Source organism: Mastigoproctus giganteus, chromosome 2 (genome assembly GCF_048544385.1).
Source record: "Mastigoproctus giganteus isolate SK-2022 chromosome 2, ASM4854438v1, whole genome shotgun sequence".
NCBI lineage: Eukaryota > Metazoa > Arthropoda > Arachnida > Uropygi > Thelyphonidae > Mastigoproctus > Mastigoproctus giganteus.
Window position 1 is genome coordinate 157,088,973 of NC_143576.1, and position 26,437 is coordinate 157,115,409.

The 26,437-nt window shown below is 37.0% G+C and overlaps 1 protein-coding gene across 2 annotated transcripts in view; it reads left to right on the forward strand.

The window, feature by feature from the left end:
- LOC150089686 (protein phosphatase Mn(2+)-dependent 1K-like) overlaps positions 1-26,437 on the forward strand; it is a 99,188-nt gene that overhangs the window by 49,088 nt on the left and 23,663 nt on the right. For both annotated transcript variants that reach the window (XM_090389594.1, XM_090389596.1), the window contains exon 4: positions 3,941-4,104. In XM_090389594.1, coding sequence (XP_090245720.1) covers positions 3,941-4,104 — 164 coding nt within the window. The remainder of the gene's footprint in view (positions 1-3,940; positions 4,105-26,437) is intronic.

The following is a 26,437-nucleotide window of genomic DNA, read 5'->3' on the forward strand; positions in this document are numbered from 1 at the left end:
CACCGAACCCTGTAGGACTCCATTAATAACATTAGTCCACGATGAGCAGCACCCATTGATTACCACCCTCTGTCTTCTCCCACTCAACCATCCTTTTATCCTTTGTAGCAACTTACCCTTAATACCATTCTGCTCCAATTTGTACAATAGTCTTCCATGCACAACAGTGTCAAAAGCTTTCCTGAAATCCAAATATGTGATATCGAAAATATTTTTTTCCTTCCAGTTCCTTTGTAACCACATCATAATATCCTGTCAAATTTGTCAGACAAGACTTTCCCTTAACAAACCCATGCTGTGTCCGAATTATTGCTGCAGTCTTGTCTAGATGATCCTGCAATGCATCTTTAACCAGTGACTCCATTATTTTACCCGGAACAGAAGTTAAACTAACTGGTCTGTAATTACTCGTGTCACCCTTCGATCCCCCTTTGTGAATTGGGGGTACATTTGCACATCTCCAGTCCGTGGGGACCTCCCCTGAGTCCAATGATGCTCTCATAATTATGGGTAAGGGTTTGCTTAGTTGCTTTGCCACCTCTTTTAATGTAACTGGATAGATCCCATCCACCCCAAGTGCCTTTCTTATGTTTAACTTCAGCTGTATAAGGCCTTGAATGGGTTGAGCACGCAGAATTCTGATGGGATTCTTCCACTTGTTCAGATTATGAACCTAAGGGGGCATAAATTCAAATTGAGGAAAGACAACTGTAGAATAGATATGCAGAAATTTGCCTTTACCCAGCGGGTGGTTAATTGCTGGAACAAACCTCTTGCATCACATGCCACGATTACTATTACATCCCTCCTAAATTGAGGCTTCCTTCCAGACCTGTATTCTGTACTTAAGGTATGGGCTAACCATTGACTTATACAACAGGATGATCAACTTCTTGTCTCTGCTAGCAGAATTCCTGTATCATTGATGGAACCACATGAATTGACGTAGAAACTCATCTGCACTACTCAGAGAACTTTATGTTGAATTAGATCTTTTTCATTCTGTGTTACCTTGATTGTGGTACAATCCCTGTTATTCTGGGATTACTGGTATTCAAATGCAGTACCTTGCATTTATCAATATTAAACCTCAATTGCCACTTAACAGCCCATCTGTATAATTTATTTTGGTCTTTTTGCATACCCTGATTCTTGTCATTAAACCACTGTCACTAATCACTGTGCCAACCTTCATGTCATCAACAAACTTAGACATTAAATTTGATATATACCTTCATCAATATCATGAATAAATATTGAAAACAATAAGGGGGGTAGAACTAAACCCTGAGGGATTCCACTAATAGCATTTCCATGAAGAGCAGTGGACATTAATAATCACTCTCTCTCCTGCTACATTTTGTTCAGTATACTTTCATGTGGAACAGTATCAAAAGCTTTACTGAAATCTAAGTGTACGTTGTCAAAATTAATTTTGCATCCAGTTTCTTATGACTATGAAATGTGGCAGTAAAGTTTCTAGACTGGTGCTGTTGCAGTCATGTTGGATGAGTTTGAAAATAAATGGAAGTAGTATGTTATAGTTAAAACATCCTCCAACAGAAACGTCCTCCAACAAATGTTAAGATAGTGGTACAGAGATTATCCAGTAGGCTAACTAGTTGCAAGTAACAACCAGCTTTGTTAGTACTGTTAATGTTCCATGTCATGATTTTGTAATGGATATCAAATTTTACTTTAAACTGGGAAAATTTGCAATAGAAATTTATGCTAGAACTGTTTATGGTGCTGAAATGTTAAGTCATACCATTGTGTTTGAATGGTATAAATGGTTCAGAGATGCACATGGGGATGTTCGCAATGACCCAAGAAGTGAGAATCCTCAATCTCTCAAAATGAGGACAGAGTTGCAAAGTTCAGGAAATTGTGGTGAGAGATTGTCATATGACTCTTAGAATGATGGCTGATGAGTTGGATATGAATAAGGACAGAATTCATCAAATTCTGCATGAAGATCTATGAAACTTTGTGTTACATGCCTCATGGATGAGCAGAAGTAATGAAGAGTGTCATTATGTGAAGACTTCATCCATGCTTGCCAAGACAGTCCTAATTTCCTTGATTGTATTGCCACTGGAGATGGGTGTTGAGTGTTTCAGTATGACCTAGAGACAAAGTGTCAGAGCATGCAGAGGACTTGAAAACTATCATCAAGGCCCAAAAAGTTTTGATTATAGAAGTCCAGGATCAAGACAATGCTGATCATGTTTTTTGACAAATAGGGTGTGATTCACAAGGAATTATACCTGAAGGGGAGAGAGTCAATGCTGCATTCTACTCAGGTGTTACAAAGATTATTGAAGTGCATTTCCTGGGTGTGGCTATAATTTTGAAAGAAAAACAGCTGGTTCTTGTTGCACGGCAATGTCCCTGCCTATTCTGCACTTGTTGTGACGACAATCCTGATGAAACATGGCATTTTAAAGATCAACCATGCCCCCTACTCTCCCAATATAGCACCAATGGACTTCTACCTCTTTCCCAAGGTGAAAACTGCCCTCAAAGACAAGATTTCAGAATGTTGAGGACATATAGAAAAATGTGGCTGCTGAACTGAACACCATCTCTTTAGATGCCTTTGCTGATTCTTTTTCAGAAACTTTTAGATTGTGTAGTAATGTGCATTCGGTGGCAACAAAAATAAAACCATTTTGAGCTCCTTTACTTTGTGTTCTTTTTATTGCATCAATCCAAGAACTTTATTACCTCTTATGTCATAGAAGAAGCTAATCAGATTGGTCACATAAGATTTCCCCTTAACAGACCCATGCTGTGATTTTCATATAACTGCCTTCCTATCAGGATGATTTTGCAATACCTCTTTAACCACTACTATTATTTATCCAGGAACAGAAGTCAAGTTTACAGGTCTGCAATTACTTACTTTATGCTTTGATTTTCCATTGTGAATAGGAAAGCCATTTGCACATCTGCAACCTATATGGACCTCCCAAGGATGCTCTCATAATTATGGCCAAAAGTTTGCTTACTTCTTTTGCTGCTTTTTTTAATTTAACTTGATAGATCTCATCAGCCCCAGGTGTCTTATTTACTTTTAGCTTCAGCAATTTCTCTTCCACTTTCTTATTGTTTATCACAAAATCATTTAGTTCCCAGTTAGAATTTGGTATACTTCTGATATCTCCATCCCTAGAACCGTCTTTACATAGATGCAAAATATTTATTCAGTTTGTCAGCAACCTGAATAGGATCATCAGTAGTTATACCATTCATATCTAGTGGACCAATGTGGTTCACCCCTTTTCTTTTTAGTTTTAACATAAACAAAGAGTCCTTTGCTATTGTACTTCGTATTCTTAGTCAAGCACTTGTACAGGGTATTCATGAATCTCCTTTACAAAACTAAAATGCTGTTGTATGAATAAGTACATGATGTGAACTTGAACCAAATCCAGGTGACAAGATATCTTCAAGTTTTAACTTGAGGTGTTCATTGTGAGCATCTTTAGAACTCTGCAGATATATCACTTCTAATCCATTTTCTCTCATATTCTGCACAACACATCCCTGTAAACACAGCTGATTGCTTCACAAATGGATTGTTTAAGTTCCATAATGGTTCCTGGCATAGATGCAACATACACCTGTTCTTTTACAAATACCCAGACAATAAAACCTAAAGGAATCAGATCAGGGGATCATGGCGAGAGATTGTCACAAACACACAAGTATGCATAAACTTTCTTTCTAGTAATTTGGTGGAGTTCCCTTTTATTTGAAGTTCAAGTTGACATCATTGTCAACCTGCAGATGTACCCCTGTCAACCTGTGACAGGGGTTTAGTTTTGTAAAGGTTTTTGGACACCCTATATTTAATTAATAATTAGGTTTTCATGCTTTTTATTTGAGTAAAATTTATCTATTCTTATTTATTTAAAGAAGTTATATATAATTCCAGATAGAGATGCCACATTTTCAGGAACGACAGCAACTGTGTGTTTATTGAGAAATAGCATTGAGTTGGTTGTTGGACATGTTGGGGACAGTAGGGCTTTGTTATGTCGAAATGGAGAAATTAAGAAGCTGACAATTGATCATGTGGCTGATCTAAAACCAGAAAAGGTAAATAAAATAATTTATTTAAATACATTGAATTTTTCATTAATTGTTTTCAAAATGTAAATTTTTTTCAGTTTTAATTTTTAGGTATTAACATTTTAATAGTTATACTAAGAGAAGCTGAGATGGTATTATAGGAACTTTCCATAGACCACTGATGAACTATGAGTTGGTTAACTTTGGAGTGCTGTCTCTATAGTTTTGCTAACGGCTGGTTGATTCAGCATAATATGTGAATTTATTTTGTTTGGAATTAATTTGCTTTTACAGTGGCCCTGAGTAATGAGATTTGGTTTTGCACTGTCATATAATTTTAGTTCCCAGAAATTTATGACCTTCCTGTCCTTTGTTGCTTGTAGTATTGCATTGAATTCTTGAAGATCATGATACTGAAAAGTATTTTCACACAGATAATGATGGGAAGCAACAAGAAGAAGCAGTTGCTTGAATTCTGCACTAGAAAGCAATACCTATTGTAATTTTTATAATCTTTTGCAGTGCAAAGTAAAATATTACCTCTTATTATGTTTCATTGGAAACAACCCTTATGTTTCTTCTTGCACTGTCATTCTACTTCGAAGCAGGTTTTATTTTGTGTATGAATCATTTTTATTTTCATTTCAAGGTGAATTAGGATTGTTTATTGTTTTCATGTAATAGTGAATTGAAAACATTGGTCAGATGTTTTCATTATTTGTATGCCTCAGAACTAGCACAATGGCTACTATTATTGCTGTTCTTGGTGCCATATGAAAAACGATTGTGTCTAACCTTCTTTTAGAATAGAAGGAATTTTTATGAGCTTTCCCCCAACACCATAGCTACATGGTTTCCCCCCTAGAAACTAAATTTTTCTTTTGTAAGCAGACAAACTAACAATAGAATATTGTCAGTTTGCAATTTACAGTCAGCATACTGCTGCCTCATAATCTTAAGTTTTTCTCATTTTAAAGCAATGTTCTTAAATGCAATCAACTTACATTTTAATTAATGGATCTGACAAGAACAAAATCACATTATACAATTTGCTATGAGCAATCTATATAATGTAATTTTAATTTTTGGGCATATTTCGTAATGTAGCCAGAAATTAGTATTTCTATAGTCGCTCAAAATTGTTTGGCTATAATGAGACTAACTGTTTCATCTCATAGATCAGAATTTCTTTGGAAATTGTATACTGCTGTGAGAGCTGTGTAATTAGCATGATATGCTGTGTTATGATCTTGACATTCTAGAATATGTTACTTTTATACCAATTCTCATAGCAACATGAGGTACACAGAGACTGTGCATACATACACTGTGCTGCCACTTTATTAGGTACACCCCTGCTGTGCACGCAAATGGTTTGTCCCACAACATTGCAAGTCACATGACCACAGTTGTAGATATTAATGCAGCAGAACAACCTTTCTAGTATCAGTTAAGCATACAAATCATAGCAAGAATGGGGAAAAGGAATGATCAAATAGACTTTGAACATGGCGTGGTAGTAGGTGCAAGACGTGCTGGACAAAGCATCTCTGAAACGGCAGTTCTACTGAACTTTTCACGCACCACAGTTTCAAAGGTGTATCGAGAATGGTGCAACGAACAGAAAACATCCTCTCAATGGCATTCCTGTGGAAGAAAATTGCTTGTTGATGAGATAGGTCAGAGGAGGATGGCTAGAATTGTGCAAGCAAACAGACAGGCCACAATGTCGCACATCACATCAGAATACAACCTTGGTGCACAGAACAAAATAACGCAATGAACCACTAGTCTCATTTTATCGCGAATGGGCTACAACAGCTGACGGCCATATCGCGTACATTTGTTATCAGTGAAAAACAAGAGAACACGCCTCCTGTGGGAACAGCAACGCCAGCATTGGACTATCGAGGATTGGAAAACAGTTGCTTGGTCTAACGAGTCAAAGTTCCTGGTGCAGCATGTTGATGGAAGGCTCAGAATTTGGTGAAAACAACATGAATCCATGGACCCATCATGTCTAATGACTACTGTGCAAGGTGGGGGGCAGTGTTATAGTGTGGGGAGCGTTTTCTTGGCACACGTTGGGTCCATTGATACTCATAGATTCACATCTGAATGCCACATTGTACCTAAACATTGTTGCCGACCAAGTGCATCCGTTCGTGTTGACAGTTTATCCTCAGTCAGATGGTTACGTCCAGCAGGATAATGCGCCGGTGCACAAAGCCCGAATCACTATGGAATGGTTCCAGGAACATGACAATGACTTTTCTTTGTTGCAGTGGCCTGCTCAGTCTCAAGATCTCAGTCCTATTGAACATCTTTGGGATGAGCTGGAAAAGGCTGTTTGCTACACCTCCGTCGAATCTCAAGGAACTAAAGTGTAAAGTGTTAGTTGTCTGATGGAACTAGGGGTTTCCCCCCCCATCTCTGCATTGTATTCTTTGTGAGTGACACAGAACTCTGTGGAGGCCAGAGATTTAAAAAGTATGTGGGGAGTGGTCTGTTGTGTAGCGTTATGTTCTGTTGTTTCTCTGACCATTTCTCTGACCTAGTCAGTTGTTTCTCTGACCATTTCTCTGACCTAGTCAGAGGGTTAGTGTGTACTTAACTGTAGCATTTATGGTTTGTGTTCTTTTTCTCACACACTTACACTTTCATTCATTCTTCTGGCTTTCATTTCATTTATTCGACTCTTGCTTTTTGCACTGCACTCTCTGGGCATCTCAACTTACTGTTATTCTTCAGTTGATGGTGCAGGCCAGGGGAGAATGCAGTAATAGTGTTTATGTTGTTAGTAAATGTTTGTTAGTATATATAAAGTCATGTAAGATATTTTTAACTTTGTATTCTTTCGGCCAATTACATTTGCTCTTCCCCTCATTCCCATTCACTCTCACTTTCCCTCATGCTAGGTCACTCTTTCTTTCACCAAAACTGCCATTTATTCCCTTTTACCATAATTCCTAGTTCACTCACTGCCCAGCCTATTCATTCTATCTTTTATTCTCATTCATTCATTCTATCTTTCATTCTCATTCATTCATTTTTCTTTCATTCTACATTGCATCCTTTTGCTACTAGCTTACTGATATTTTTCAGCTAATCTGCTTCCCTGACTGCCTGTACATCTCCCTCCCTTACGTGGTTATTATTTGGTCCCAGGTTCCTACACATGGAAAGGTAGTCCTGGGGAGGTTTGTCATGTGAGGTTTCTGTCAGGGTGAAGAATACTGCTATTCTGACAGTTTTTAAGTCATCGTTTGGGTGTCGTGAGAAACTTGGGCAATTTTGACTATTGATTATTGTTTAATTGCTGGGGGCTGAATTGTCATTCTTTGGATAGTTCTGTGAATTTCGAATATTTTCTGTGTGAAAGATGTAATGGCTTTATAATTTTCCTCTTCTATGATGAACAGATGTTCTTCTCCCCTGGGAAAGGGGCCAGTCTGGGCTATTAGCTCTGTTCTGGGGATGTCATATATTATACATTCACATAGAATGTGTGCCCAGTCTTTACTCTCGCCACAGGTGCAGTTTGGGTCATCAGTCAGGCCTAAGGAGGTTAGTTTCACTTTTAGGGAGCCATGACCTGTGAATATAAATGTTGCAAAAAGTCCAGGGGCATACCACTTAGGTGGCTTTGGGCTAACAATTGCCACCCATGGTAGAAACCGTTTTGTAACCAAACCTCTGGTTTCCTGCTCCCACTTTGTTTGCCATAGCTCATGGAGCTTTGTGGTTATTCTTTTTTTTTCATCATTGAAGGTGTCGATTGTATCAAAGGCTATCCCCAGAAATTCTGTGGGTATGCCCTTTTTAAATCTATAATATAAGCCTCTTTTGGTTACTTCCAGGTAAAGTGGGAGAGCTCCGGCCAGCAACTGTAGTGCAGGTGTGCTTACTGTGCGGGATGCTGTGGTAATAGTGAGTAGTATTGTCCTTTGTATTGATTCTAATTTATTCCTATTTCTTACTATGGCCGAGCGGGTGAACCATGCACCGGCTCCATAGGTGATAGGAACATTGCACAGTATAGGATTGCCAGGGTCTTTCTTTTGAGTCCCGAGTCTGCTCGACTGATCCTGGCAATCATACCTGCATAATTTCTCACTTTCTTCACCAAGTAGATCAAATGGGGGGTAAAAAGTTAATTTTGAATCAAAGACCACTCCAAGATATTTTAGTTCTGTTACCATTTTTATAGTGGTTGTGTTAATTTTGATTTGTGGATGTCTTCATATGTCCAAATTGCCTTTTAAAAGTATGTTTGATTTTTTTCAGGCGATATTTTGAGCATGTGCATTTGTGCCCACTCCTGCAGCTGAAAGAGGGCAGCATTTGATCTTTGCTCTACAACCATTCGCGTGTTACCTTTTACAAGGAAAATCATGTCATCTGTAAAGGCCAGGCTTTCTACGGGACCCAGAACCAAAGTCAGAAATTCGTCCAGGAACAATGTTTCAGAAGAATGGGCAAAGGATTGAACCCTGCGGGCAGCCTTTATTCACAGGGCATGTCAATTCCTGGAACCTTGTGCGTACTGAGACACTTCTGTCTGTAAGGTAGCTGTTTATTACCTTATAAAGGTTTTGTGGAACATTTGCCTGGCAGAGTCTCCTAAGGACACTAGGCCACCAGAGTGAGTCAAATGCCCCAGCAAAGTCAATGGAGATTGCCAGCATATATTTCTCCTCTGAGTTTTTAACTAGGCGCCTCCGTAGCCAGGTGGGAAGAAGCAGCACTGAGTAGCACACGCTTCTTGATTAGACCGGGTTCGAGCCTGTCACCACCAAATACGGAGGATGTGGAAAGGTCAGGAATGACCACCGCATATTCACAGAGCAATATGGCCTTAGTTGCTAATGCTCCTTAAAAAAAAAAAAAAAAAAAAAAAGTTTTTAACTGTTGTCAGTAGGTGGTGCATGGCATCCTCCATAGAGTTGCCCTGCTTAAAACCATACTGATTATTGGAATGTAAACCTGCTTCTGTGTAGTATTGAGCTTATCTACTGTATATTAGTCTTTCATATATTTTCCCTAGTACTAGGAGTAGGGCTATTGGTCTATATCAGGGGTGGGCAACAGCCGGCCCGCAGGCCACATCCGGCCCGCGACGATGTTCAATCCGGCCCCCTCGGTAAATGCATAAATATAGAAAATCCATACCTGACTACACTCGCCGTAAACGTTCGGCTTAATTCGGTTCAATCGGGACCAGTACAACAGTAACCAAGTGATTCTACACAGCGTCAAAGAGTTATTTCCTAATTATTATTGTAGCATCGATCGAACGAAGTTCCTTTGGGTTTGACTTCTTATTGAAAAAAATAATATTGGTGCGAGATATTTTATGTTTTATGCCTTTTCTAATTATTACAATTTTTAATTTAATATAATTTATAGCCCATAAAATGAGCCAATTAAAAAGAAAAGAAAAATTTATGCTGAATGCCACATTTTCAATGATAATTGGACATTCAGATATTTTTTTTAAAAATACATTAATAATTTGGTAATTCAAGTAATATAACATTTTTTAGGTTCTGATTTTTTTTATTAAATCGTTCAATCTATTCCGGCCCGCATCATGATGCGAAAATTTCATTCGGCCCGCATCATGATACGAAAATTTCATTCGGCCCACTGACGAAAAAAGTTGCCCATCCCTGGTCTATATGATTTGGAATCAGTAGGCCGTTTCTCAGGATTTTTGAGAATTAATCTTAACACAGCTTTTTTCCATATTTTTGGGAATATACTTTCTGTCATACAGTTATTATATAGTGCTATTAATTTTTCTGGCGCTATTTCTGCTAATTTTTTGTTAATCTCAGGTATTTATTGTAGGTATTTATTGTTTATGGTTTTAAATAGTGCTATTTCTAAGTCTTGTATAGTAAACAGAGGTTCAATATTGGCTTTGTCATATTCAGTGTTTTCTTTTATAATGTCTAGCTGGATGGGGGAATGTTCCCCAGTTTCAGTCTGAATAATACTGTCTAGGAATTTATTTACAGAATCTGCTCAACACAGGGTTGGGGTTCCATCTGGTTTGACAGTAGTTTCCAAGACATCTCTTGGCAGCTTGTTGGCCACTATTCTGTAAACAACTCCCCAAGGGTTATTGTTTCCAGTAGTTCCCACCAAGTGCCTCCAGCATTCCTTTTTCTTGTCTCTTATGAAGGATTGCTGATTTTGATTGCTTAGTATTAAAATCTTATTGTTTGAGTTATTATGGCTCATAGAAGGAGTGAGGAGTCCTCATCTGAGGAGGATCTGCTGGCGATGGATGACAAAGAGTTGGAAGAGATGAGGTTTCAAGAACGACGGCAGTTGGAGTTTAGAGAGAATAGAAAGTGAAGAAAAAGGGGAAGGTGGAGAAGAGAATAAGGAAACAAGGGCACAGAAAAGGGTAAGAGTAGAAGATGAAGAGATATATAATGGAGATAGTGAACATATGGGTATAGGAAAAGATATTTGGGAGGAGTTTTTGAAAATAAGACAAGTACGGACTAGGCTCCAAAAATTTCTATTTTGTGATGCAAATAAAGTAACTAGAGCTGCCATGAACAAGATTCTTTCAATGTGGGATACGTTGGAAGATAGAACAATTAGATTGTGTGTGGAAAATCGAGTAATTGTATCTAGAGTAAAATACTGTAGACAGTTAATTCAGGATCAAGAACAACAATTTGAAAGTTCTGCTTCTGTATTAGAGAAGGGAAGAGAAAAAGTGAAGGAAGTTAAAAAGGGAGGTGAAACTATACTGGCCTTCATTAAGGCAAATACAGATAAATATACTACGAATGAACAAGTTGAAGCAGTGGTGAATGAGGATATAAGACCTTTAATGAAGAAAGTTAAAGTAAAGAGAACAAGAAAGATTAGAGATAGAGGAATATTGGTTGAAGTTGATTCTATGAGTGATCTATGTGAATTACAGAATAATAAGAGGTTGGAAGAGTCTGGTCTTAAAGTCAAAGTTCCAAATAAACCTGGTTTAAAGATAATAGTATATGATGTGAATAAGGATATACAAAAGGAACAGTTTATGCAAGAACTTTGGGATAGAAATTTGTTTGATCATGGATATAGTTTGGAAAGGGTTAAAAAGGAAGCAGTTGTGAGGTCTATTTCTTCAATTAAGGAAGGAAGTAATTGGATTTTGGAAGTGCCCAAGGAGTTGAGAGAGATATTAATAAATAAAGGAAGAGTCTATTGCCAGTGGACCTCATTTCTAGTGAAGGATATTGTTCCCTTTCTAAAATGTTTATCTTATGGCCATGTGGCTTATCAGTGTAAGGGGAAGACCATGTGTGGACATTGTGGAGAAGAGGGACACATTTTTAAAGATTGTAAAAAGAAAAATGAAAGCGCTATATGTATTAATTGTAGGTGAAAAAATAGGGATTTTTGCCATTCAATTAGAATCAGGGAATGCAGTGAATATAAGAAGTATTATGAACAATATAGGACTAGATTAGATTATGGATAGGAGAGAAATAGAAATGAAAAAGCTAAAGGTACTGCAAGTGAATGCAGTTGAGTTATCGGATGGACGAAAAAGACTATGATGTCCTCCTTCTTCAGGAGCCATACGTGGTTGGGAACCTTGTTAAAGGTTATAAAATAACTGATAAAATTGTGCAGTCCGGAGTAAACAGTCAGGCTGCTGTCATAGTGAGAAATGCAGACTGTGTGGTAACACAAATTGATGAGTTGTGTTTTACTCATAGAGTCTGTGCTGAGATCTTGAGTGAGATCGATAGCGTATATATGGTAAGTGTGTACTGCCAGTTCCGTGATGAACTACAGCCTTATTTAAACTATATTGAAAAAGTGGTAGATGTATTACAAGGAAAGAAAATTGTAATTGGTATTGATTCAAATGCATGTTCAACAACTTGGGGAAGTTGCGAGACTGATACTAGAGAAATCAATTAGAGGAAACGTTGATAAGTCAGAGACTTAATATTGTAAATGAGCTGGGCCAGCCCTCTACCATCAGTACTATACAAGGAGAATCTAATATAGATTTAACATTAACTACAGAAGCCTTGTGGAATAAGAAATGGTGTTGGAGGGTTAGGGAGGACAGGACTACAAGAGATCATAGATGTATCAGCTTCGAGATAAGAAATGAGAGGGCAGAATGTAATACAGGGTTCAAAAGAGGTTTGCAGAGAGTTCTGTGAACTGGCAGTGTTTTGAAGAAGAGACAAAGAGACTTAGAGATAATAGACAAGAAATAGATAGCAGCCTGGCTGGAGAAAGGGCTGAGAAAATAGTTAGTATTATATATGAAAGTTGCTGCAGGTCTATGAGGAGGAGCACAAAATTAAAAAGGGTTGTTCCTTGGTGGAATGGGATACTAGCAGAAATGAGGAGAGTGAACAGGGATAGGAGGAATTTCCAGAGAGTACGGAGAAGAGGAATAAGTGAACAAATGGAGGATTTAAAGAGGCAATACCAACAAATAAGCCGGGAATATGTTGGTAGAATTCAAAAAGAGAAGAGAGAAGCATGGTGAAACTATGCAAAAGAGGAAATGAATAAAAATGTATGGGGATTACCATACAAATTATTTGATAGAATGAAAATTGATCAAGTTTATAGTACTATTAAAATAGAAAATCAGAGTACAAGGGACTAAGAGTCCTCCATGCGTGGTTTGCTCTCTTCATTGTTTCCTATAGATCAAATAAGTTTGCATAGTAGAGAACAAAGACAAATCAGGAAATTAAATGATGAATATGTGGGGGAGCAGGAAATTGAAAGTTTAATTGAAAGGGAAATTGAGGAAGAATTGAAAATAGTATTGGAGAAAGTTAAGACAAAGAAAGCACCAGGCAGAGATAGATTGCTACCCGAATTGATAAAGAAGTTTGGTTTGAAATTTGGAAAGGAATTGGTAGAGTTATATAATGTGTGCTTAAATGAGAAAATCTTTCCTAGTTGTTGGAAGGAGGCATACATTAAAATATTATTAAAGAATAGAGAAAAAGAGAGGACGGATCCTGGATCATATTAGACCAGTGGCATTATTGCCAGTTATCGCAAAGGTTTTTGAAAGAGTGTTGATGAATAGATTGGAGGGATATTATGAGAGTAGTGGAATGAGCAGCCCTAGGCAGTTTGGCTTTCAGAGGGGCAGATCTACTGAAGATGCTGTGATTAAAATGGTGTCATATGTACAAGAGACTTCAGAAAATTATGTCCTGGGTATATTTCTTGACTTTAAGGGGGGGGGGGGGCATTTGATTGTATATGGTGGCCAAGCTTTCTAGCAAGAATGAGAAAAATGAAGTGTACTGGGCAGTTCTATGGGGTTTTAAAAGATTATTTTAAAGATAGGAAAGTTACAATTGTAACGAAATATGGGAAAGTTACTCAGGAAGTAACAAGAGGTGCTCCACATGGTTCAATCATAGGTCCCTATAGTTGGAATATTGTATTGGATGAGCTACTGGTTCAGGAGTGGGTAGGATGTGAACTAGTAGCATATGCTGATGATTTGTTAATAATGGTGGTGGGAAAGTCTAGAAAAGAATTGGAGGAGAGAATTAAGAGGGCTATGGGACAAGTGGAGAAATGGGCCGAGGTCCATAAAATGGAGATATCAATGAAAAAAACTCACATGGTTCTGCTCAAAGGGAAGCTCAGTGAAAGAAGAAGGCCAACTGCAAAAATATTTGGTACGACGATAACATATGCCCCCTTGGTCAAGTACCTAGGAGTTTGTGGATGAAAGGATGTCCTTTTTGCCTCACGTGCAGAAATTAAGAGATAAAGTGAGGATGATTTATTTAAAAATTAGGAAAGTCACAAGGGTAGAATGGGGAGTGAAAGGTAAATCCTTAGACCTCCTCTATAAATGTATATTTCTATCAATTGTGACATATGTGGATAGATGTGCGGAAATTTGCCTTTAGCCAGCGGGCAGTTGGTTTGTGGAATAGACTCCCATCGCTTGTTGTTGAAGTTGATAGCCTAAATAAATTTAAGGCTCAGCTGGACAGGTATTTCGAACGAACGGAGGGGTGAAATGGGAGTAGTGGTTGTTTTTTTTTTTTTGGCTGATGCTGAATAAGCTTGCTTTCTTGCATCATATGCCTCTACTAATGCTAATATGCATGTGGGGCTTGGGGTCATAGAGTGATTAATAGCCGTGTTAAAAGAAGTCTTATTTCAGCACAGAGATTTGCCCTTCTGCAGGGCTGTGTCACTGACACAGCCCTGCAGAACCATTTCAAATGATGCTCTGCAAGTTATTGCAGGAAAGGAACTGGTGGATCTGATTATACTTAAAAGGATAATGGAATATGCGATTAAGAATAATAAGAGAATAGAACTTATGGGATAAAATCTTGTAGAGAAGAGGGAAGAGAGTATGGGAGACACAATTTGAAAGTAGAAAAGAAAAGGTTGCAGCAAGATATAGATTGTATATGGCAGGAAAGATGTAACAGTTCTAAGGGGCATGTTACCTTTGCCTTTCTGCCTGAGGTGAAAACTGTGAAAGAGATTTCATCTTGGTCTGGTCTAGGAATGTTCCAAACAATGTTAATAACTGCACATGGGTTAAAGAAAAGGCTGGTAGAGCTTGGTGTAGAAGAAACTCCAATGTGTATTTGTGGGATGGTAGAGGATACAGAGCATATTTTACGGCAGTGTCTAAGATATGATATACCAAGGAATATGTTAATTAGGCAGATTGGCTCCGACTCAGTCACCTGGAGTGACTTGTTTAAGAATAGAGAATGGAATGAAGCTTTTGCTGAGTTTGCTAGAGAAGTAAACAGGATTAGACAATTGTAAAAGTTTCTATATATATAAATAGTGCTTTTATGGAGTTGAGATTTAGTTGGAATTGGAATTTATCCATCTTATAGTTTATAGTTATATACAAAGGAAATGTTGAAAAAAAAAAAAAGTATAAAATACAAAAATATATTAATGAATTTTATTGTTTAGAGTTTTATATTGATTTTAGAGTTTATAGTTGTATAAAAGAAAGTGTTGTAAAAAGTATAAAATACAAAAATATATTGATGAATTTTAAATGTTTAGAGTTTTAATTTGGTTGGAACAAGAATCACAATTTATAGAAGTTTGCCTTTGAAGTTTCAAGTTTAATTGAGCTCTAGATAGTTGATATCTGCCTCTTCGGGGCAGGGGCGGTAACATATCCTCAATGTTTGATTTATCATATGGAGGATATGATTAAGGATTAAAAGATTAAAATTAATAGGATAGAGGAATAAAGTGCAGATGAGCTTATTGTGCAGGTACAAGTAAGTGTTAGGACAGTGATGTGATGATGATGTCTCTTATGAGGGCTGTATACTGATTCCTGAGAGATTCTATAAGAATCTCTCAGTGCATCCACCTCATTTTGTGGCCAAGATGTTCTGGCTCTTTGAAAATATCTTCTTGCCTGGTGCACCCTTCTCCTGAGTATACTCAGTTCAGGGCACCACCAGGGGACTGCCTGCTTCCTCGGCTTTTTCCCTGGGATAGACAGGTTTGCTGTTTTTGTTAAAATGTTTGTCACAGTCAGTGATTGCTTGTCCGGATTACAGTTGCCTGATCTAGACCACTCATTTTCCTGTTTTTCCTGTTTCCTCAGCTTTTTGAGGTTATACCTTTTGGTATCCAACAAGGAGTGTTGGGTTATTTGTAATTAACTGTTTAGTTTGAGGGTGATGGCTCTATGATCTAATGTGGTCCAGGCTGGCTGGACACACCAGTCTGTAATTTATAGGCTATTGAATTGGTGGCAAGAGTGACATCAATGTCACTCTCCCACATGGTACTGCTAAAAGTTGGTAAGTTATTAGGTTGATTTATCACTTGAAAGGGTGAGGTGGCTATAAAATCTGATAATATCTGGCCATTGTGTGTGTGCCTGCTCTCTGTCTTCTGTACGACTTTGCCATAAGGCTGACTGGCAGTTGACATCAGCACACACTATGATATTTGCTGTAGGTAGCAGGTCTGTGATTGATTGTAAATATTCTATTGTAGGATTTATATCTTTGCCAGATCTGGAATAAAGTGACATAACATAAAACTGTCCCACAGTTTTTTGTTATCTCACTTTGGGTGATTTGAGCACACACCCAAAGTTGGGGAGCAGAGGTGACTCACCTTTGTGACTGTAAGGCAGTGTTTTTCACACTACTATTGTTGTAGAAGGGACACCCAAGGTGCATTCTATGATTTTGTAGTTTCTTGGGTATCCTTGAACCCTACTCATATGTCTATGTACCAAAGTACCAAAATGTCTATGTCATTTTCTTCTAATTTGAGCTTGATCTGATCTACAACAGCTCTTGCTCTTTGAGCATTCAATTGGATGAGATTTAGAGCCCTAGTCACATTTATATTTTCAATATGGCCCATAATTGGTCCTAGATTGTATAAGTTTTACCATTTTTTTTATAGCAGGGACATTTGTAATCCCTGATGCTGTGTGCATAGTCAGTCAGCCATGCTGCCTTGCAGGTAGCACATTTTGGCTGTTGAGACTTATTTTTGCAACTTTTGTAATCGTGGCCAGTGACTGCACAGTGACCACAGACAGGTTCTTTTTGACTGCAGTCCCTGGCAGTATGACCATACTTATGACATTTAAAACACTTTTGTATGGGGAAATGTTCCCTGAATCTATGGCTGGTCCAGCCAGCATAGATTCTCTGTTGTTCCTGCAGTGCCTTTCATATTTTGGGTATAATTTTTGCTATTATGTTAAATAATTCATTTCATTTGCTTTTGGTTCCTCTTTTTAGAAGGAATTCAGCAGTAAATTCATCTATTGTCATTATGCTACTGAAGTTTTTATAGTATAAATCAATCATTAAGTCTTTTTCTAATGTTGCCTCTAGTACATCAAAAATTAAGATGTGAGGATTTTTTTCCTTTTGGCTTTTCTGTTTTAAGCCCACGTTTTGTGACCAGGTATTGCCTCCACCTTTTTTAAATCCTCTTTATTTGCTACTTCCAGTAGCACCCCATTTTCTTTCACTTTTCTCATACTGTTAATTTTTATGTCCTTTAAGTAGGGCTTTAGTTGTGTCATCACTGTTTCTTTGGCAGCCTCACTGGATTTGTGGGCTGAGTCAGACATTGCTTTTAGTATGACAATGTTTGTTTCTTTATTTCTGGATGTTTGCTTTGTCTTGTTTAACCCCTTTCAGCTGTATAGCCACTGTTTTATTTGCCCTTGCTACTTGGGCATAACTTAATGTGTTGATCTTTATAATTATTTTTTTCTTCTGTCACAGTTTCCACTTTGGTTTTTAAAACAATGTTTTCTGTGTTCAGCTGTGACTCTCTGCTCCAAGACTGTCCAGCAGTTGACTATCTGTAGTCTTGTTGCAGACGTTATTCTATTTGTTTGCTTGTGGAGAAAGTCTTTTAAGTATAGTTTTAACTCTTTAATTTGTTTGATTGGGCCTTGAATCTGGTTAATGGTTTCAGACCTTATTTCCTCTTCTGTTTTGTTCTCTGTATTTTCATTGCTATCTTTTTCTTTGTACCCTTTATTTTCTGTTTATTTCTCCCTTTTTTTTGCCCCTTTCATACCAAGGGGACCTGAGGGACATGCTTCAGTGTCTTCGTTATTTATTTGCTCATTATTGTTGGGAGTTCTTTCCTTTAAAATTCTGATATCCTCTATATTTAAGTCAGGGTTGCTTCCTGGTTACTGCATTTTTTTCGTTCATATTTAGGTTCTTTTCAGTCGTCTGTCCATATTATATTATTTCTTCTTATCAAATCTTAAATTAACATTTGGTCCATCAGCATGAATTGTTGAGGAGGCTTCCATCCTGCAGTGGGTTGATAATGGCTGCACTTTACTTTTTACTTTACTTTACCATCTATGGAGGCTTGCAACAGATTTTTCTGTGAGAAGTTAAAACAACAGAAATACATTAATATTAATTATTAGTAAATCGTACAATGCAAGGAAGCCAGAGGCTTTTAGTCTCTAGCAGCCTACTCTCCACAAAAAAATACTAACCCATGTGTTTCCCTCTTACAATAGGTACTGATCCAGCAGTCTTACTACCTGAGGAGGCAACTTGTTCCAATGCTTACGAACTCACTGGCATGCTGAAGGGAAACCTCCTATAATCTACTCTATAAATATTTATACCTCCTGGTTTTAGCATCATTTAATACCATGAAAAATTTTCCCCTTCTTTTGTCTTCATGTTATTCTAAATTGTCATAATCAAAAATTAACATGATCAAAAAGTTTGGGGATCAACCTAATATTTAGAAAATGATTACCAAATTTACCACTGTTTGGATGAATCTTCTTTGAAGTACAGTTGGCCCTCATAACACGGTTCTCTTTATGCTAATTTGTTATAACCCTGTTCTTATATTATAACCCCGTATATCTGACTATAACATTGTCACAACTCACTGTGATGCTCTTTTATCAGCATAGAGATTGAACTGAATTATTTTACAGATTGAATTTTTGATGTGTTTGACAAACGTTTCAACTGATGTAGTCGATAGCATGAGAATGAATAGCAAAACAGCATTAAAATGTTTCCCATGCCAACTTGAGAAATTTTTCCATGCTCAGTGAAATTTTCTTCCATTCTAGTTTAATTGCAGTCCAGTGACTTGTTATGTAGTTCCGAGATCAACATTTGAAAAAATGACCAAGTTAAGGAATATGCAGCATTGTTTGTAATATTTACACTGTATGCATTTATCTGAAGTCTAGTCATCATTCAGTACAGTGTTACACGTCGTCCGTAACGGACAGTTTATTCGAACATTGTATCATAATTAATGCGATGCAGTAACATTTTCGAAGAGTTAATAATGGTGGATAAGAACAAAAAAGCAATAATATCTGGATGCAGTATGAAGACTAAAAAGGTAAGAAAAAGATTGAGTTTTAAAATGTAAATTAGACATTTTTAAGCGAATCAATTCCAGTCCACGACAAGTGGTTGTGTGCAATAATTTAGGACTGACAGGTTCAACTGTAAGAACAATTATAAAAAATAAAGAATTAATTTTAGCAGTAGGAAAGACAGCTGTTCCATTGCAGGCAACTAAATTGACTATGGCTAGACCTGCTATTATTATTGAAATGGAGACTTCTAAGTAATTTTATTGAAGATAATATCCAACGCAGAATTCCGTTAAGTTCAATTATTATTAAAGAAAAAGCAATTAGCCTATATGAAGATCTGAAGAAAGCTCACCTCGAAAAAAATGTAGAACCATTTAACACTAGTAAGGGCTGTTTTGATAGATTAAAAAGTGCTATAACCTACACAACATAGCAATCCAGGGAAAAGCAGCAAGTGCAGATCAAGAAGGAGCCAAAACTTTAAAAAGAGAACATATTAAAATTATTGAAGAGGAGTGTTATACTACTCAAGTTTTTAACCTAGATGAAACAGCTTTTTTTAGAAATGAATGCCTAAAAGAAGTTTCATATCGAAAGAAGAAAAATACATGTCAGGCTTCAAAGTGGTGAAAGATCGGTTGACTTTATTGTTGGGTGGTAACGCTGTGGGGGATTTTAAATTAAAACCCCTTTTAGTTTACCATTCAGAAAATCCAAGGACTCTTAAAGGTTTTGCAAAATCAAGCCTACCTGTAATTTGGAAGGCTAATAAAAAAGCTTGGGTAACCAGGCCTCTTTCCATTGATTGGTACGCTGCATTCTTTTGTCCCACAGTGGAACGATATTGTGTGAAAAATAATCTTGATTACAAAGCAGTTCTAATAATGGACAATGTGCCAGGACATCCAAGCAAAGAGAGCTTAGAGGACTTGAACAATTGTATAAAAATTTTTTACATGCCTCCAAACACTACATTTCTGATCCAATCAATGCACCAAAGTATTATTGCCACATTTAAAGCTTACTATATAAGGAACACCTTTTCCCAAGATATTAAAGCCATCAACACTGGTGAAAACATACCAAACCTAAAGGATTTTTCAAAATCTTACAACATTAAAACTGCCATTTACAACATTTCAAGTGTTAGGGATGAAGTCGGTGGCATAGCTACTATGTAGGCAGGCAAGGCAATTGCCTCCGGGCAACATGAAGTTCCACTCTGCCTCAGAAGAAAGGTGTTACTTCTGAATTATGCCGCTAAAATTCAAAGCAGGCCTACCCATCCAATTTGGCCTATACTTAATGATCCACAGTTTAAAATGTTCTACAGAAATAAACCCAGAGCAGTCCAACCTACTGGCATCAGATTGCAGGCTCTATCTGAAAGCTGGAATGTACACCTTGAAAAAGTCCTCCAAGATCCAAACACTTCAGTTCCCCCATGGTCCTGTATTAATCCATCCTGTGACAATTACTTCCTGAACTGGGGAAAAGATTCCCTTGCAAATATTAACGTGCGACAACTTCATACTGCTCACACACAAAATTATCCGCATTTCATGAAAATATACACAGATGGATCAAAGTCTGATAGTGGAGTAGGTGCTGCAGCAGTTTTCCCTTCTAACACCATCTCTGTATTTCTGCCTACTGAATGCAGCAGTTATACAGCTGAGTTATTCGCCATTAAACTTGCCCTAGAAAATATTGTCCATCGTTCCATTAAAAAAAGTATAATATATACCGACTCGCAGAGTACACTAGTAGCACTACAAAACACCTCTTCACCAACCAATCCTTTAATAAAAACCATAAGAAGTAAGATGATTCTTCTTCAGGAACGCCAGCAAGAAGTCATCTTCTGCTGGATCCCAGGTCACACTGGGATACCAGGAAACGAATGCGCAGACTATGCCGCAAAACATCCATCTAACCCATCATCTTCAGGCTTTTGCATTCCATATGTCGATTACAGACCTATGATACGAAGAACATGTAAGGAACAATGGACACTTCTATGGCAAGCTCAAACGGATAATAAGCTATTGGAAATAAAACCAGAACCACAGTTATGGACCTCTAGTTTTCGTACTAACAGAAAGGAAGAAGTAATCTTAACCAGAGCACGAATCGGCCACAGCCAGTTTACTCACCTATTTCTCCTCACAGGAAATGATCCTCCACAGTGTTTTCAATGCAAATGTCAGCTAACAATGAAGCACATTCTTGTTGAATGCACTCTGTACAAACATGCTCGTCAATGTTCATTCAGCTTCCTTCCAAATCTAAAAGAACCTCTAAAACTCTCTCATATCATAGGCAACGATGCTAATCCCTCGGAGTTATTCTGCTTTCTTAAACGAATAAAATTATATGATCGTCTCTGACTGTTTCCATAACAGTCACCATTGATAACTTTCATATCACTGATAGGCGCAATATGGTCTAAGCAGCCCTTGCGCCAAAAATAACAATAACAACAACAGCCTCCGGGCAAGAGCCCTTTAGTGACCCGGCGTCTTTGGCTGTTTCCTCTTTTTGCAATTTTCATTAATTAAGTAGGGCCCGAACATGTTCTTTGCCTCCAGGCCCGAAAAAGGGTAGCTATGCTATTGGATGAAGTGACTCAGAAAACCATGAATGGAGTGTGGAGGAAAGCTAGGAAGGATTGCATAAAGGATTCCCAAGAACTCGATGATTCGATTGAGAATATTAAACCACAAATTGTTGAGCTCTGAAAAGAAGCAGGATTGGACGAAATTGATGATGATGACGAACAAGAGATGATCGACAACGACAGGGATGGCCTTTCTAATGAAGAACTCATGAAAAGGACAAAAGAACAGGAGCATGCAATTGAGGGAGAAGATAATCAAGACCCTATAGATAAAGAACTAATAAAGTTGCTGACTGAAAAAGGACTTAGTGAAGCTTTTGAATACTTTGAAAAAATGTGTGATTATTTCCGGGAGAACGACCCTGACATGGAACAAAGTTCCAAGATAATAAGAAATTAAAAGAAAGAAATGAATCCCTACATAATTTTGTACAATGAGGGGAAGAAATCCAAAGTACAACCCAAAATCGACACATTTTTCAGTTCAAAGATATGAAAACTCGACAGCCCAGGGCCATCAGATTAATAAATTCATGATTTTAATTCCCATTTTAAATTTAATTTTGTTACGTAATGTAGTTACCACATAATTGTATACGTATGTAATGTAGAATGTTTTATATGTACAAATTTTTGAATATTAAATATTTTGACCAACATTTGTTGTGCTTCTTTTCACTATCTTTTGTTATTGATTAGGAAATATTCTATAGCGTAGACCGCAACTCACAAATACATATATTTTCTTATGGGAATACGGTGCTCGCTTAGTGCTGATTCACTTAGCACTCCATTTTTCTAGAACGAATTATCAGTGTTTAGCGGGGGTCACCTGCAGTCTACTTGACACTGTATCATTGGTTCAGTGCTTTTACAACTTCTGGAAGCATTCCTGATAGGCTTATTTTGAATCCTGTTAGGAATGCACTTTAAATCCTCAGTCACTGCAAATTAGTGATTTTAAGTGGGCTTTAAGCTTTGGAAACAAAAAAAAGAAAAAAAAAAATCACAAACAGTTAAATCTAGTGTGCATGGAAAACGGGGAACCAATTTGATGGCATGTTCCACGAGAAATTTTTGAATAGAAAATACCAAGTATCCAAGAGCACTGTTATAATGCAAGCAACAAATCCCTGAAGCTCACTTTTCCAGCTGTTTTCTCCAAACAGCTTCAGACAATTACCATGAAAATTTTTGTATTATTCCTGGTTCGCTGTTTGATCACACAGTGCAAATTCATGATGAACAATGCCCAGTGTGACAAAAAATATATTAAACATAATCTTCACATTTCACCAAGATTGCTTTTTTTTGGGGGGCCTTGGAGAAGACAGAGTATTCCATTGAAAGGACTGGGCCTTTGATTTTGATCACATCCATACACCAGTAATGATGGAAGAGACAAGTATGGGTCAGCAATATCATTAGCAAAGTTCCTGACATGTGAGAACTTATTGCAGTCATCATTGAGGATGTATGGCATGAACATGGCTGAAACTTCACATTCCCAAATCTTGTCCCATAAGAAATGGCACTTTCACCTGAAATCTCATCGATAGTTAAACATCAATCACATTTTTTTTTTTTTTTTTTTTCACTCTCAGTCAAATCATGAACGTGATTGAATTTGCTGGTTTTTGAAGTTGAAGACACCAGACTGAAGGGATCATCTTCAATTGACAAGTGGCCCTCTGTAAACTTTTTTGAACCACTGAAAATTCTTCAAATGATGTATAGCATCTTCTCAAAAAGCTGTTTTTTTCATTTTGTTGGTTTCTTTTTGCGCTTTCTTGATTAGAAAAAAAATTGATGCAAATTCACTGGTCAGTAAAATCACTCATTTAAAAATGCAGCAAAACACATAAAACACCTTCTATTCAATATATGCTAATTCAGACTGGATATAGATTGGTAATTCATGTGTTACTATGGCCACATGAGTCACAAAACATAGCCACACTCTCAATATACAGTAAATACCCAAACATTTTGATCAGACCTCATAATTTATGAAGGTATGGTGCCAATCAATGGCTTATAACATACACTAGAACTATTTGGAAAACATTATGTTCAGGTGAATGCATAAAATGTGTACTTTCTGACACTAATATAAATAACAGATAATTTCAGTTGTATGTAATGTAAACAACAGATAGCTTTTATGATATCATCATTACTGGCAAAGGATTTTATATCCTGTTTCCTTTCTGGTTATTTCAGGTGCTGGAATTTTTTAATGGCCAAATGCCAGTTTTTAGCGTGTGTGTGTGCGTGCTTGCGTCTCAATCAGAAGGATCAATTTGATGAGGTTGAAACCCACCCATTTAATTTGCTACTGTAGTTTTCTAGTCACATTTTTGTGCTTGGAAGAGACTTGCAAATCACATTGCATGAATGGTACTCATCCTGCTATAGTTTGAGAAAGAGACATATTCATTAATGTTATGAACAATTAAGACTTACTTTTTTTTTCATTTATTTGTATTTTACAATAACGTAAATAAGATTTTTACTTTTTAGTATTTCTCGAGATGCGTGACAGAGAAAGGAAGAGTGATAATTAATACAGAAAATTAGTAAAAAAAAAGAAAGAAAAATGGCCAATGGCTATTTAAAATGATTACTCAAATAATTTAAATTTTAATGACACTGTTTTAAAAGTTTGTGGAAATTAAAATGAGAGGTAAAAATTTTTGCAGAGACATTTTATAATCTTTTATGTTAAATACAGATACTTCTTATTTTGCTGTTTATTTATTCTGCTATTTTATGTTTTATTTTTAATTTGGAAAAAAGCAAAGTATCTTATTTTTTGTTATTGATTTCTTATTGTTAATAAAAAATAAAGCTTTAAAACAGTTTTTTTTTTCAATGGGGCATATTATGTAAACCTTGTTCATTTTGTAAAAGCATTAGAAATTATGCAATTGCAGTAAAATTGAAATTAACAATAAATTGGAATTCTTAACTCTTACTGGGTGTATAGAATAAAAGTTAAAAGTCAGAAATGTTGCATTCCATAAAGAAATTATTATTATTATGTGCATGAAGAATTTTTAACAGGAGGTTTAAAATTAACAGGAGGTTGATTCCAAAAGTAATGAAATGCACAAATGTTTTCATCAAAAACCATTTATTTTAAAAATTTCAGTGACTGGTGTTCCTCTCCTTGGAAGGTTTTTTTGAAAGCCTGTCAATGAGCAGTGCTTGGTAAGTCTTGGTAAGAGAGGTGGATAGATAATGTTGGATAAGTTTCTGTTTGTTTTTTTTTTGTTTTTTTTTGGGTATAAACTTGCTTCCTTACATCATTTGTTAATACTGATATTCACACTAAGAGCAGGTGAATTGTCAGAGTGGCTTTGCCACATTGATTTAGAAAATCCAGGTTCCCAGATCACATCCTCTGAAAATTCAAAGTTAGTTGAATCAGAAATATATTTCTGATTATAGTTGCTTAAATGTACAAATTACTATTCATACCACCAGCAAGTGTTGAGGTCCTGATGACATTTTTTTTCAGGTTTTTTAAAACATGTACTTTAGAGTTAATGAATCATTTGTACCTTTTAATTCCTGAAAGAACCTAATAAAATGCTGGTCCATTTTTGCCTTTAATTTCACATTATATCCTTGTTTTTGATAACAGGAAGGTAGTATTTTTGTCCATTTATCCTTTAACACAGCACTCTATTCAGCTGTTAATTGCAGGTGGTTTATCCTGGCCCAAAGCTAACACTTGAGGTCATCCTAAAAGTGTTCAGTATTCAGTCTTTTCCATGCTCATCTCTTCAAACCAAGTCACTATAGGCTATGCAATATGACATGGTGCATTGTCATGCTGAAACATATGTCACTTCCCGTACTGTGGCCACAGTGTAAAAAGAGAGGAATTGCTCAGACTGTGAATGTACTATGTGATTTATTATTCCAGGCGCAACAATCAATTATCCAGACCCAAACCACGAGATGGTTTGAGCTTGGTAAATAATGTTCTCTGGGCATCTGTCAGGCTCAAACACAGCGATCAGATCATAAAATTATGTCCCATGATTTGTCACTCCATAACACAGCATTCCAGGGACCAATTACAATGTGTTGGACACATTGCATACCATTTGTTTGGTTTTTATATGCCCTAGCTCTTCCATAAAACCTGATGCTATGTAGTCCCCCCCCCACATCTCTTCTTTATAGTAATATCAAATCCTATGCCTGCCCTGAACTTCTATGATAGGATTTATATTAGCATTGGCATTAGTAGAGGCATACAATGCAAGAAAGCAAGCTTATGCAGCATATATATATTTTTTTTTTTCAGCAAAAAACAAACCTCCCATTTCACCCCTCCATTCCTTCCAAATCCTGTCCAGCTCAGCCTTAAATTTATTTAGGCTATCAACTTCCACAACAAAAGATGGAAGTCGGTTCCACCAATCAACTACCCGCTGGCTAAAAGCAAATTTCTGCACATCTATTCTACAACTGTCTTTCCTCAATTTGAATCTGTGCCCCTTCAGGTTCTTAATATAAGCAAGAGGAAGAATCCCATCAGCATTCAGCTTGCTCAAGCCATTCAAGGCCTTATACACCTCATTCAGATCACCTCGCAGGTGCCTACTCTCCAGACACTGCAATTTGCAGAATTTAAGCCTTTCTTGGTAAGAGCATCCCTTTGTTCCCCTCACCAATCTTGTTGCCCTTCTTTGTACTCATTCTAGCAACTCTACATCCCTCCTAAAATGAGGCCTCCAGACCTGTACACAGTACTCTAGGTGTGGCCTGACTATTTCCTTGTATAATGGGATAATCATCTCCCTGTCCCTGCTAGCAAAATTCCTATATAT